Source organism: Emydura macquarii, unplaced genomic scaffold (assembly GCF_026122565.2).
Source record: "Emydura macquarii macquarii isolate MOO-44397 ecotype Brisbane River unplaced genomic scaffold, CSIRO-AGI_Emac_v2 contig_2897, whole genome shotgun sequence".
Taxonomy (NCBI): domain Eukaryota; kingdom Metazoa; phylum Chordata; order Testudines; family Chelidae; genus Emydura; species Emydura macquarii.
The window spans coordinates 35863094-35877484 of NW_027133034.1; the positions used below are offsets into that span (position 1 = coordinate 35863094).

Genomic DNA, 14391 nt, shown 5'->3' on the forward strand with positions numbered 1-14391 from the left:
TTATAATTTTTTTCAAAATCAAGAAAAAATTCAGAAGTTAAAATTCAATCTAAGAGCAATACTCAGCACTTATACAGCACTTTCCATTCATAGATCTCAAAGCACTGTGCAAAGAGGTTTAAGTATTATCCTCCTTTTTCAAAGTAGAAACCGAATCATGGGGCAGTGAAGTTCCTTGCCCAGTGTAACACACAGAGTGAGCAGCAGAGCTGAAAATAGAATCTATCACTCTTGACTCTCAGTCCTATAGCCCTAACATGCTGTTGCCAATAAAAACAATTGTTTTTGTCCCTTACAAATACTAACTTTTCTAGCAGTTTGCTCCAATTTTTCTTTACAAACTTCCATGCAACGTATTGTCCAGCTGGATTTCTGCTGACACTATAGATGACTGATGGCAGGTCTTGAGTCTTGATTATATGTCCCTCCATTGCAAGCTCCAGCAACCTAAAGCATCAAAATATATCCCCAAGAAACCAAGAAAAGGCGAGGTTATATATTTATATACAGATACATGTTAGCAAGTTTTGAAAGATCAGGCCTCTAAGGTGATCTCAGCCAGAATTTTAACAAAACAAACAAACAAAAACCCACAAAAAAACCGAAGTATTTCTTGGTTACTTGCACTTACAGGAAATTATTTTGCGTAACTTCTCTTTTTCAGTTTTATCTGAAGCATTATGAGATGCTTCAAGGGCTCATAGCTACTGGCTCCTTACCAACTGACAGCAGCGTTACTCCTTTGTGGCTCAGAATAATAAGCCAGATGAAGACTGATTCCTCCTGTTCATTCTCTTAACTGCCATATTATCATGAGGGAGACCAGGTATATAGGGAGGTTAAAAAAAAAAAAAAAAAAAGACATATATCCAGTTTGTGACTTTTTATAAGGGATTCATTTAAGGACAAATGGCTGATATTATCTTCCAAAGAAATTGAGCGTATCGTGATTATTGTTTGCAGTGTTGCTGTATCTGTGTTGGTCCCAAGATATTAGAGACACAAGTGGGTGAGGTAACATCTTTTACTGGACCAACTGCTGTTAGTTTAAAACACAAACAAACGAACAACAAAAAAAGCCCAACCAAACAAACAAAAACCTTGTCCCTTTCACTGACAGAAGTTGATTGAATTAAAGGTATTACCTCACTCACCTTGCCTCTCTGATTCCTCTAGGTCATGGTCAGATATAAAGCTACATACATACAAAACAAGTAAAAATGCATGTCAAGCAGCAACAGCTTTCCTATGAGTAGGTTTGACCAGCTCATTTTGAGATTCATGAGCACCAATTTAACTATATAGTTAAAAAAGGGTATGTGAGTAAACAGTCACCAGTATGTAACGGATCCTACCTTGTTAGTTTTGCATCATCTTTGCAACTTGCCAAAGCTGAACAGATTTTTCCCTGTTCAGCAGCAGACATGGACACTTTATATCTCTCCAAAAGAAAATTCCAGCCATCAGCTGTTTTAGATCCAACAGAATAAACAGTCTCCATGACATCAGAAGGAACATTACTAAATAATAAAGAATACAAGAAATAAAGTATTATTCAGATTTGTGATGTAGGGTTTTTAAATGGCTGAGGGTGGTTAAAAATCAATTAAATGGCTGAAAAAGCAGGCCCTGTTCTTACAGTGAACTATACTGACACAGGCCCTTCCCTTCTATGGAGTCCACCTGAAATCATTGGAAGTTTGCATGGATGCAGGGGTCTGTGCTTGAGGAACCCAATGCAGGACCAGGTCCAGAGTGGGTCAATTTTTTCAAAATAGGAACTATAACTTCCTTTATATTTGTACAGCAATGTGCACATCATGAGTGGTACCAAAAACAGATGATAATAAAGTGGGAGGAAAAGATCAAACAGCTAAAAAGTACTTACCTAAAAAGGTATTTTATACCACTGTAATATGAGTCGTTGACAATGGGGAACTGAGCCCAAAACCTCTGCAACTAAAACAGTGTGCTACTACCTGGGCTAAGAAGCTGTGGTCTGTTAGCTCAAAGGCAGTACAGGCTCCTCGACCTGTGTATGGTCTAGCCAGTAGCCAGGAACAGATAGCCACAGTAAGTGTGTGTTACATGACAATATGATGTATACAACAGCTTCTCTCTAGAGCACAAGAGTTTCTGTTACTGTTTCATTTCAGATAACCATTTCCTATTTCGTTTACAATAAGATTTGGAGGAAAAAAAGCAATTTATGTGGGAAAACAATCTAAACGTACAGTAAAAGAAATCTAAGCAAAAAGAAACATTCGGAAGACACAAATCACCTACGTTAAATTTCCACCAGATCCCATCCACTTGCTGAAAAGCTCATTTGCCTTCTGGACACAAGGAGGATATTTCAGGTCACATGCAAGTTCAAGGAGATCAGAACGAAGCATTCTATCAGAGATAGATCCCTCATCACTCCAGATCTGCCTGTCAATCACCAGCTTAAAATGCTGCAGGATGTACCGCTGCAGAGAGAACATAGCAGGGTTTATTTACAAACAGTGAAATTTGCCAACCTGAGCATATTGCAAACTTCTAATAGAAGTAGTAAACTCTGCATTAAGAGCAGCGTTTCCATATTTTATAAGTGCATCAAATATCCACTGTTATATTAACATGTAACAGCTGTTCTAGTTACAAAGAAGGTGGTTTCCATCTTTCAACTCTTTAATGTCATCAAAACAAGTAGAGATTAAAGTTAATGAACAAATACATGCATAAAACTACACGGTTACATTCTTAACAATTAACCTTGAGGCTTTCTGTGACATCGGAAATATTTCTTCTCTCCATCATGTGATAAATCCCTTCCAGGTAGCCCAGGCCATGCAGAAGTACTATGTTACTGGATTCATGTCCGAGATATCGCGTCAGATCAAGAGCTCTATCCAGGGACAGCCTTCCTGCACTGAGAGAGAGGTTGTCTGGAATAAGCTATGGTCTTTCTAACGATCTACTAAGGGAAGGAAAGTGGCAGCATTGTTATTGGTAGTATTTATTAACTAAAGAGCAACACAGAAGTACAGAGTGCTTTGCAAAGCACACCCAAGTGGATTCCTGCCACAAAGACCTTGGAATCTAAGGGCTAGATTGTGCTCACCACAACTGCATGTGGTGGATCTTTGTCTAGGATGTTTACCTGGATGGAGCTGGGGATGGAGGAAGAGAGAGCAAATAGCGTCTGGATCTGGGAGAGTGGGGCACTGTCCTTCCAGCTGACTCCAAGAGTGGGGGAATATTTATACCCATGCAACAGCTGAAGCCCTCTTTCATATGGGTCAAGCTGGCAGCACTCACCCTCCCACCTAGAGAATCTGAAGAGGACAGGGTTTCCTCATGACCCACTGTGGGTATTATGCTAGTTGCCCTTTTTCCTTGGGGGCTGGGAAGGAATTTCCTCACACTGTCAGAATGGCTCGGGTGGAAAGGAGTGAACGGGGTTTGCTTTCCCCGCAGTGGGTCAGGGACCCTGAGGGGTGGGGCAGGGTGTTAGATTCTGATGTCGCAACATAGTATGTAAAACTTGTGCCAGACATCCAGTGCTGGTACTTGTTATGGAAGGATTCAGTCATTGGATAAAGTGGATTGGAAAAGGATTTAAAGGAAAGCATCCTATAAGGGAACTGAGGAAGGAAAATTTGCAGCTTCTATGTCTGGTACGGTGGGAAGCCAACCACCCTCCTTTTCTAGCCCACTTAACCCTCATATGAGGGAAGCACAGAGGGATCCCAGCAGCAGGTTGGGAATTATGTGGAAGTGATTACAGAAAGGATGATGGCCTGCACTGTACAATATATTGCCAGGTATTCCCAGATACTTTAAGTGAATAAAGTTGCGACCTCATTTAACCACATCCATTGCCTCCTGCCTTTCTTCCAGTGTGGCGTGACTAGTGCTTATGCAAGGGCATGGAGAAGGAATGTTCCAGAAGCCTCCCTCAGCATGCACATCCCGCACAGGGCCATTCTCTGTTGCAATCCCCATAGGCAGAGGAGTGTGGGACTACTCCTTCAGAGAACCCTACGGGGGTGCAAATCACTTCAATGCAAGCAGGGAGGAGACAGAACCTCCTTGTATATCTGTTAACAGTCTCTCCATTCCCAATGTTCCTTTCAGGTCTCCTTTCCCCATTTTATATCAGCTAAATTAATGTCACCATGCATGACAGACAAAGGTAAAATCTTTTACAAAAAGGTGGATGGGAGAGAGAGAGAAAGGAATTTACACAGATCTCACTTGAAAAAGACAGAAGACAAGAGTGCGGCTCTGTGGGGAGACATCACCAACCTGTAGAGGTGGGCTTGTTAAATACCTAACTATTTTGTTCAATCAAAGACAAGGGTTCAGCTATATTAATAACAATCAGAGGGTGGGCAAAGAAGGAATTTAGCTTAGAGAAAACAAATCCATCCCAGAGGAATTCAACTTGCAGGGAGGAGATTCTTAAAATATCTGGCCCTTGAGGTCATGGGCAAAGTTATGTGAGCTGCAAACTGTGCCCTAAAAATTATTTCTGTTTGTTTTTAAAGAACAATTATTACCTGACCAATTGAAATGCATTGTGGATCAGGTTTGCTCGGTCCTGGTAGCTGAAGAGGGTGTGGTTCTGATTCAACAGTTTAATGATGTTGTCCCATCCATTCCCTTCATAGTGGACAATGTAATAGCCAGTCATGTCCACATTGAATTTCACCCAGTTGACATCTTCCTCCAGTTCTATGGAATCTGAGAGCAGAAAAAGTTATTGAAACAGTTAAATAACCTTAGTGATGTTTTCTAACGTGACCAAAAATACTTCCTGGGTATTTAAATTTCAGAAAGATGAATTGAAATCTACTGAAGGACTGCATGGCACTGACTGTCAAGCCCTCTATTAGCAATAATTAATTAATAATTAATTAATTAAATAATTAACTTGCCAGAACATAAACATAGTTGAGCCAATTAAATTTTAAAGCCAAAAGTTTTTAGTGTACACCCATAGGTTATGGTTCTTGTTTCATAAATGTTTTCTATAATTTTTAATAGCAAATTTTAGTCAATTAAGTCTCTTTCTTGAAGGGACAGAGGTAGACCCTTGCATTTCACCATAAATTCAGATTCCCATACTGCTACAGAGGTTGTACTAGTTAACAACTTTTCAGATTCTGAATGCCTCATTGATAGTAACTCATATGAAGAAATAAAGCAGAAAAGAAAAAATTAGCTGCATGTTGATTAGTAAGTGGGATTGGTAGGAAATATTACACTTGGCTGGTTCTTCAACGTCTTTGATTGTTTTAAGTGCTTGTGACAAAATGCAGGGTGCAAACAGATGAGCCTGCAGTATGATCACTCAGATATTAATTAGTTCCCCTAGAGAAAGCCGACCGGAGTAATAAATCAATCAGGCTGGCCAGCTGAGCCAGTTACCCCATCATCCCAGGGCTGATAAGAAGAGGCACAGGAAGGACGTGAAGGGGAGAGGCAGGAACAGGGCTAACCAAGCCTAGCCACACAGAGGTTCAGTGTGGGAGATCTCTGTTCCCCTCAGGCCATGGTGAGAGGGCCAAAAGCTACGTTAACATTATAAAGAGACTGTTGCACAGGGACTGTTATGAAAAGGATGGAGGGAACTTAAAATAAAAGGACATACATGGTGCAGGCACCACCCTGGGAGTCTGTGCAGTTTTGGCGGGGAGAAGACAAGAGAGGAGCCCCGCCCCGTGACCGTGCCAACTTGCAGCACTTCTCCAAAGTGAAGAATTTACATCTAAATTGAACATAGCAGTTGTACCTAACCCTCATCAATTTAAAATGTACTACAGGTAATTGGTGTGCTTTTGGCAAAGGTGCAACCAAACCATCATATTAAGTGGCCTGACCAGATCTCCTGCTCTTGCGCTAAAGCCTGTGGGATGTGGGTCATGGGAAGAATGTCTCTAAGAAGTCCCCCCATGCATATTTACCCACATTGTTTTACCTGGAGGTGAGATTTGTCAGTGTGTAACAGACCACAGAACCTACCCCTAAGGTGGATTGGCTGGAGGCCAAGTTCACACTCATGGAAACCCTTACACTCTGCAGCAGCTCTGGCCCCTAATCCTGACCACTTTATTGGAGCTACAATATGAAGGACTTCAACAATCAGTAGACACTGTCTTTAAAAGGGGAATTTCGATTGTGGAGATGGCACCACAGAAAAGATTTACCAGATCATCAAGATCTTGTATAACAGCCAGGACCTAGAAATTCTCACAAACTGCATTATTTGTAGTGGTAATTTTGTATCCTCAGCCACTTTTGAAGTTTTAAAGTAACCGTAAGCACATCAGTTTTGAATTTGGTTTATCAGATCAGAGGGTTTGGAAATGTTAAGATCTCCATTGTCGCTTTAAAAAGAAAAATTCTAAAGTGATGCCTACTTTAAAACGGGTGCCACGAAGGAACCCTGCGCAGCTTACCATAATTTTCAATTAACAAAAAATGTAGGCAACCATGCCAGTGCTCTCCAGATCCCTATACTAGTTCTTGCACTGTGGGGTTTCTATGCTCTCCGCCCCATTGCCTTCAATGGAAGTTTTGCTCGATTAAAGAACATGGAAATAGCAATAATTCAATAAAACAATAATTACGATGAGATCTTTTCCAAAGGGAAAAATAAGTTTTAAAATGTCTAAAAGAGGATTCTCTGGCTATATTGAAAATCAGATACAACCACCTTTTTAAGCTTCATATTAAAGATTGTCTAGGAATGCGACAATGAAAGCAACTGCAATTAACAGGGTTCTATTCTCAAGAAGGTCCTGTATTTGTAACTATGCTGGGATCAGGGATTTTTTTTTTAAATATGAGAATTAAGGGAGTACAGTATAAGCAGAAACAGTAATAAGGTCTCACTACAAAACCAAACCAAACAAAACAGGACATTGACAAGTCAATCTATAACCTGAGTGGTTCTTCAGTAAATGTCTTCCAATACTTTTGGAGTGGCTTGTGATGTATGTCAAGGGAACATGCCAGAGGAAGCTAAAAAGGAGAACAGTAAAATGAGACCAAAAGGTCAATAGGGATTCAAATATGCAAATCAAATTCCATAAGCATCATCAGAATGTTCCTGCACTTACCCAATCTGCATTGAGGCCCACTGAGGCTCATGTGGGAAAACGCCTTTCAAGAAGCGTTCTTGTCTTACTTTGATTCTTTTCTGATTTTGGTCGACAATAATCAATGGAATTCCTTTCTGGAGTGTCCAAGTGTTCATTATCTCCGCGATATCAAAGTGTGCACTGACATAATAGCTATGCTGAAAACAGTACAAAACAGAAAGTTATTTACCCCAACATTACCTGTCACTTTTCAGATGACATCATTAAATAGGACTCTGCAGTCAGAAAGATCTTAGTCATTTGTTTTACAATTACCAGCACATCCACAAAATATCTTAAGGTAAAAAGACAAGCATTTTAGCAGTCTTCAGGCAAATATGTATTTAATTTCAAGATAAATACGCGACTGATTTCTCCTCTCTGTTACACAGGTGTACTTCAGAGTGACTTCATTAATCTAAAACCAGTGTAAGCAAGAGGTGAATCAAGCTCACTCACTTCATCCTTATCACAAGGTTCTCTGATGGCCCATTTAAAAGGTTGAACAAATGTCTTTATACACGGAGCACTTGTACTAGAGATCAGCCTTCTAGGCTAGGTCTCCAATGCTGCCAAGTTGACAAATAGTTCTATTGGCACCAAAGAACCGTGCTAGGTCAGCTTGAACGCTCTGTCTTTCTAATTATATCCAAGCTCTATGCCTAACAGTGGAACAGCTGTTGGACCAGGTTCGCCAGTACACTTCAGCTGCATTGTACACAAAAGTGATGTTAAACAACTATAAACTTAGATTAATTGGCCAAAGCAGCAGAGTAGCCACAGCAGATCAGTGAATCTGATCTAAACATGTTAAAAACGGAGAGCCACATCCTCTGCCTTTTAGGGCTGGTGGCCCAGAGCCCGCTGCTCCTGAAAACCTGCATGGAACACCTGAAGAGGGACACCGCACTTCTATAGCAGGTGCACTGCACTTCTGAGACTGCCCAACGGCATCCCCTGCTCAAAGGCAGATCTGCTCCACCAGGGATGATGTTGGGGACACACTGAGAATGCAAGGTCCATTCTTGATTCGGCCAAAGATATGCTTCTCCCTCTCCAAGAAAAACCAGAGTGAAGGGTACAAACAGCAACTTCCCCTTACTCAGACCCAAAGGTAACTGACTCAGTCAAGAGAAATCTTTTAAAAATATGCTCTAAATAAAAGCAGTGAAAAGTATATTGGAATTTTTAATTTTTTTTTTTTTTTTGCATTTGTAATAGCCTGACGTGCTATCAGTAACACAAATAAGAGCACTTGTTTTTCTAATCTGATAGTTTCCCTTTAAGAAGCTGATAATTTCAAACTTCGTTTCACAAGTGATCACAGCCATGTTAGGCTGTATAATGATGTTCTATTACATGCACATTCCAAAGCCCTGGCTAAAGTCATCTGGATGTGACAATATTTGATGGTGGGGCTCAGTGGGTCCTTTTAAATTGATTAGAAAGCCTTGTTGGCCTTTTGCAATCTCATCCTTGTCTTTATTTCCTTGCCACTGCTGTTTTCTTTTTTTTCCAAATGTAAGTATCTGCAGTTGTTTATTTATTCAATATTTTTCTCTCACTGAGATGGCCTAATGATACACACATCCTATTTTTATAAGGTGAAAAGTAGATATACAACCTTACTCCATCCTACTTCAGCACAACCACAGTGTCAGTGATGCGGACACTGATGTATCTGCTCAACAAAGGTCTACAATAACAGTTAAATTACAAGGATGTAACTGATTATTTCTTTCTGCAGTAGTCTAATAAAGAGAATGCAGATAGTAATATGTACTCACTGTGTTCTTAGCCATCTGACTTTTGTTGTAACAAAATTTACCAGAAGTAAAGTCCTCTTCTGAACAAGTCTGTAAAATACATATTTCAATACAGGATTAGTAAATCATACTGAAAATACCATTTACTATAGTCCTGATTTCCTATTTTCATGTTAGCAGTTGTTATCCAACAAGGGAAATATTTCAGCCAATTACCAACACTTAAAATCCATTATCCCTGCAGAAACACACTAAAGCCTTTAGTAATACTCAGTCAAATTATCAAAATCTTCTGGTGAAATTGTACCTGAAAAACATGAAATATGCCTCTCAAGTCATTTTCTGGTACAATCAGTCACATTCAGACTTTATCCTTTGTACAATTGCTGTTTAGGTCAGTAAATCTCCTTTTAACCTGGGTCCCACTCAGGTATGCACCGCAGCCACCACCGACAGTCCCACCTGTCAGGTTTTGATTTATTTGAGCTCCTGCCTAGAACTTTAGACACTATAACTGCACGCTCAGACTGCCCTTTTCCAGCTTCCCATTCCTGATCTTCAGTTGCTGGCTGACTCCAATAGATTTTTATGACTAAGGATCCTTGATATGACTAAACTTGACACTGTTTATAATCATGTCTTTTTTAAAAATCGGTTAGACAACACTGACTTGGTTTTCTGATGTAATCTTTACAGATTTCACATATTTAGTAGCAGACCATAGCCAGTTTGCTTCCTCTTTTGTTTTGCTTTTTTAAGTATGGCCTGACTGCGTTGTACAGCCTCTCAGGGTTCTCCTTTGACCCAGTGTTCTTCCGTTTGTACTGTACATGTGCTCACTTGTTTTCTACTTTCCATTAAGTGACTCACTGCTCAGCTAATAATACTCAACTCTGTTTTATCGGAGATGCTGACTTTTCCTGGTTTGTGTGAATATTGTTAGTTAGGTAACAGAACTGAACATTGGGTATTTATTTTTCCTTGAACTTGGCGTATCCAACAGATGATGCTTCGTTGTTGGGTAACCTTGTCTATGGGTTTGGTCCCAGCCAAATACTTCCTTTGATTCACTTCCTATAAATGATTAGACTGCGAAAAAGCTGGGCTTTCATTATGAAGCTAAGAAAACAAACAAACCCTTGTCACTGTACATGTAACCACGCAAACAGGACCATTAGGAATAAAAAATTCCATTAAAGTAAATGGAATTATACAAGGGATGGATCCAACTTCTGGGCTAGATCCTTATCTAGTGAAAATGGGCATAGGCCTATTGGTTTTGATGAAGCTATGTTCATTTAAAGCAGCTAAAGAACATGTCCATTATCTTTTTGTCACCTGAAAAAGTGTACAAGATATTACCTTTATTCTATCAAATGGATTATTATGCTCAGGGTTGTTATTCTTGACTGGACTAATATAATGCTTTGTGTCCCATGATCACTCCAACAAAGTCACATCATAAACTCATCTGATGAGCAGTTCTGCAGTAATGGTTTGTACCCATTGCTAATTCCTCCAGATTTGAAATCATCCTTGTGCAATAATGGTTCCTATTCTATCAAAGGACATATCGAGTTTATTATTGCTCTATAGGGCATCACCTCAACTCAGCTGAATCTATTTAATGAAATTTTTCACTTCTCATGTTACAGTTCACCCATACAGTGAAATGGGTCTATTTGTTCTCCCAACTCCACACTTACAGCCCAATCCTTCAAGGTGCTTATTTTGACAGGAATTGGTCACAATGAATGTGCCCTTCCATTCTGCACGTCTCTTTTCTCTGATGTTTCTGCCAGCGTGCCTCTTAAATTTTAAATTGATTTGTATTTTGTAAGCATTTTCTTTAAGTCTCTTACAGATTTTAAAAGCCTGTTTATAATGACTGGCTTTCTGAACAGCTTTACATTGAGACAGATTGCAAGGAAGTCAATGGGGGTGAAATTAACTCCTACGCACAGAGACAGCACAAGAGCCATGTGTCCTAAAAACCAGGCTTAAATGGGATTTAAACTGCATAGGCCTTGTGCTAGCTGGCCTGCATGGGGGTGAATTTCACCCCAGCTGCATATATGTAGGACTGCACTGTATGTTAGCTAAAATAAAGGAAGGGAACTTACATTAGCCAAGCTGTTCCAGAGATCATTATTCTTTGCATTCCGATAGCTGTATTTCTTTAAGTAATGAATTATTCCATTCTGGAACACCTCTTCAGTCAGAAAGTTCCTCAGCATGTGCAGAATGCAAGCCCCCTGCAGATGATTTGACACAGCTGAATCAGCATACAAATTCCAGCTGCCTTGAAATAGCTATAACTATGTTATACACCACTGCAAAATTGTTAACACATGGAGAATGTTGAAAACATAAAAAGTGAAAAGTCAAATAAATGGGCCCCAAGTTCTCTCAAGATGATAGCTGCTAACTGTAACCAAAGCCCAGAGGGTGTAATGAGAATAGGAGGTGCAGGAGGCCCCATACGCCACAGAAGCACTGTAATTCTGATGGGTGGAGGGACAACTAAAGAGAGGGTATGCAAGGGGGATGCTGCATCACCTGTGTATGGAAGAAATGGACTTGGCACTAGATCCTCCTAACCCAATGTTTAGGGGAGGTTTGGAGGCGGGCAAGGGAAGAGGTGCAAGGTTGACCAGTGGATCTGTATGTAGTTGGAACTAGTGGCCACAAATCCACATGCAGCAGGACCTTTATTTTAACCCAGATGCTAAAGCAGTAGCTACAGATCTGCCCTTGCCCTACCCACGGGCTTGAAAGGTGCATTTTGTCCTTCCTCAGCTCCCATATAGCTCCGTGCAGAAAATCATTCCCCCTCAAAGTTAAATTTAGTGCTGATTTATGCCCCAATCAACTCCATGGACTTCGCTGGGATTGCCTGGAGTGTAAATTAGTACTCCCAAAATAACTGAGGGACCTAATATCTGACTGGGCTTAGTCTCCCTGGCTCATAAAGCAGCATGAGTTGTGACCTCAGATAAAATTACGTACCCTGCCTGAAATGAGATATTTATAGGTGACTAGTCAAAAGACATTTAACGAGGGGGAGAAAGAGAAACCTGGTGAAAGGCTGAGCAACAATCTAAGCAGAGGTGTAAATCAGCATAAAAAGAAATACATTTGGCCAATTCAAAATTACACTTGACAAAATTTTGAGAGTGTCTGATGCTGACAGGCCAGCAGTTCAGAGCCATAGGCCAATTGACTTGTGTATGAATATCAAAGAAATGTTAGTGTACCAATTCACTCAAATGTTAATTCGGTTCAAAGGAAATGTGAAGGATATGGTCTTCACTTATCTGCTATTGCATTCTATTATGTATCTCTCTCTACTTAATTAACCATAGATCAAAAAGTGTGAGTTAGCATTAAGATGAGCATTTACTTGATGAAAACTAATGAAGGATTGTTTCAGACTATCACATTATGTTTACCTCTCACATGAGATTGGAGCCTTGGAAATGTAAAAGACTGTTAACTTCAAAGCATGGGGTCGTAGTGTTTGACAATGGAAATTCACAAACTTAGTTTGTATTTAATCAACAAAAGAAGGGCCCATGCAGTAAATGAATATGCCTGCTAGATTGCCTTTCATTGAAAGACACTATAAGAATAGTTTCAGGGATCGGTCCTGTATCTTTGAGCTATTTTGGATTCTAACAGGAGGGAATACTAACAAGTGGATAGAGATCTCCAGAATTACTCTGGGGAACCCTAAGGAACTTTTGGAAATCTAGCAGATTACAACAACTCTGTTATTTTGGATTTACAAACTTGGACTCACCTGTTAATGTATTTTACCTGCTTTAACCTCTTAATAATTCTAATGTCTTTTTCTTAGCTAATAAACCTTTAGTTAGCTTACTAGAGAAATTGGCTGTCTGGGTTGCTTTTGATGTAAGATGGAGAGTATCCATTGATCTGGGATAAGTGACTGATCCTTTCAGATTGGAAGTAACCTAATGTGAGGTGATTTTTGGTTTTAATAACCTTTCATCACAAAGTCCAGTTTGTCTGGGTGGCAAGATGCACTGGAGAGCCGAAGGGGCTGTTTGTGACTCCATGGCAAGACTGACATAGTAATCCAGGACCATACATTTGTTACTGGCTTTGGTGAAATCTAATTACAGAATATGTTGGCAGTTTGGGGAATCTGCTCTGTTTTCTGACAGTCTGACTTGAATATGGCACTCACAGCTGTGAGTGACTTCAGACAGCATGACAGAGAGATTTTGTTCTTTAACATAAAAGAAATTAACAATCTACCGAGGATATTATAGAATTCAAGTTGAAATTTGATCTTCAAGCTTCCTATTTTGCCTTCACTTTACACAAATCTATTCCCCTCTGGCCCCAAAAGTTTAAAATATTTTTATGCTGATTTTTAGACAGTTGGCATCAGGCCAATAGGAAATGTCCTTCACTAAGATGCTGTGGGGACGTGTAACAAGGTGCACTGAGTGAGGAGCTGACTCAGCATCCTGTCACTCAAATCCTCATCAGTATAGGTTAACTGGGACCAAACTGCAAGATCAATTAGAGTTACACGGCTAATTTGAGGGGGAAGTAACTCCAGCTGCTGGGAGCATATAAATTGAGAGGAAGGAAGCACTGGCGGAAGAGCTGAGAGCCCGAAGAAGGCAGGAGTGGGCAGAACTGGCTGCTGTTAGCTCTGTTCCCTTCCCCAGAAGGGAGTGGGGGAGCTGGTTGGGGGAGTGTAAATATATGTAAATAGCACTACAGACGGTGGCCTGCTATGGTGTGGTCTGTGGTTAAAGCCCATAAGGACTCATCAGGGGACCAGCCTATTACAGGAAGACATTAACTATATAGTCTTGTAAACTGTTCAGACAGCTGTCCTATGTAAAGTTACTATTTTATTAGCTAATTATTTTAGTTTCTTTTACAGTAGACAGATCATAAATTATAACCATTTAGAATAATTTGGCCAAGCATATCATTGTATTATGACAACTAAATGCAGACCAACTATAACACTCTGGTTTGAGAAAATGATAGATTATATTCTGGAGCATTTGGAACCAAAATGTGACCAGTCTCTTTTCCCCCCGGTATCAGCACCTTTTCTCTCAGAGAAATGGAGAGACACATGCTAAATTCTCTCTCTCTCTCTAAAATTTAGGGCACAATCTTGCAACTTGCAACTCTCATTGATCTACAAAGTGCTGAACATCTCTACAACCACGGGAATCAATGGGAGTGAACGGCAATCAGCTTTTTGCAAGACGAGTCTTTAGGACTCAATCCTGTTCCCACTAAAAGTGGGCAGACATTTGTTTCAGTGGAATAATATCAGGCTATTAAAGTGCGTTTAGTCAAACAAACTAATAAGGTTCTGATCCTGCAAAGTGCTGCCATTCTACTGGTATCAGTGGACGTTAAGGGTGCTTAGCATCTCTCTGAAGAGCCCTACATAATTTATTTTAATCCTAACTTCCCCTCCCCCCCCATGT

At 40.1% G+C, this 14391-nt stretch overlaps 1 protein-coding gene across 1 annotated transcript in view; it reads right to left on the bottom strand.

The window, feature by feature from the left end:
* The window catches only part of LOC137167105 (endoplasmic reticulum aminopeptidase 2-like), a 32201-nt gene that overhangs the window by 4308 nt on the left and 13502 nt on the right, over positions 1–14391 (bottom strand). Inside the window, exons 9-17 of the mRNA XM_067569100.1 lie at positions 11023–11154; positions 8921–8989; positions 7113–7291; positions 6935–7014; positions 4548–4731; positions 2758–2914; positions 2287–2471; positions 1356–1520; positions 307–447 (exon numbers count right to left, since the gene is read on the bottom strand). Coding sequence (XP_067425201.1) covers positions 307–447; positions 1356–1520; positions 2287–2471; positions 2758–2914; positions 4548–4731; positions 6935–7014; positions 7113–7291; positions 8921–8989; positions 11023–11154 — 1292 coding nt within the window. The remainder of the gene's footprint in view (positions 1–306; positions 448–1355; positions 1521–2286; positions 2472–2757; positions 2915–4547; positions 4732–6934; positions 7015–7112; positions 7292–8920; positions 8990–11022; positions 11155–14391) is intronic.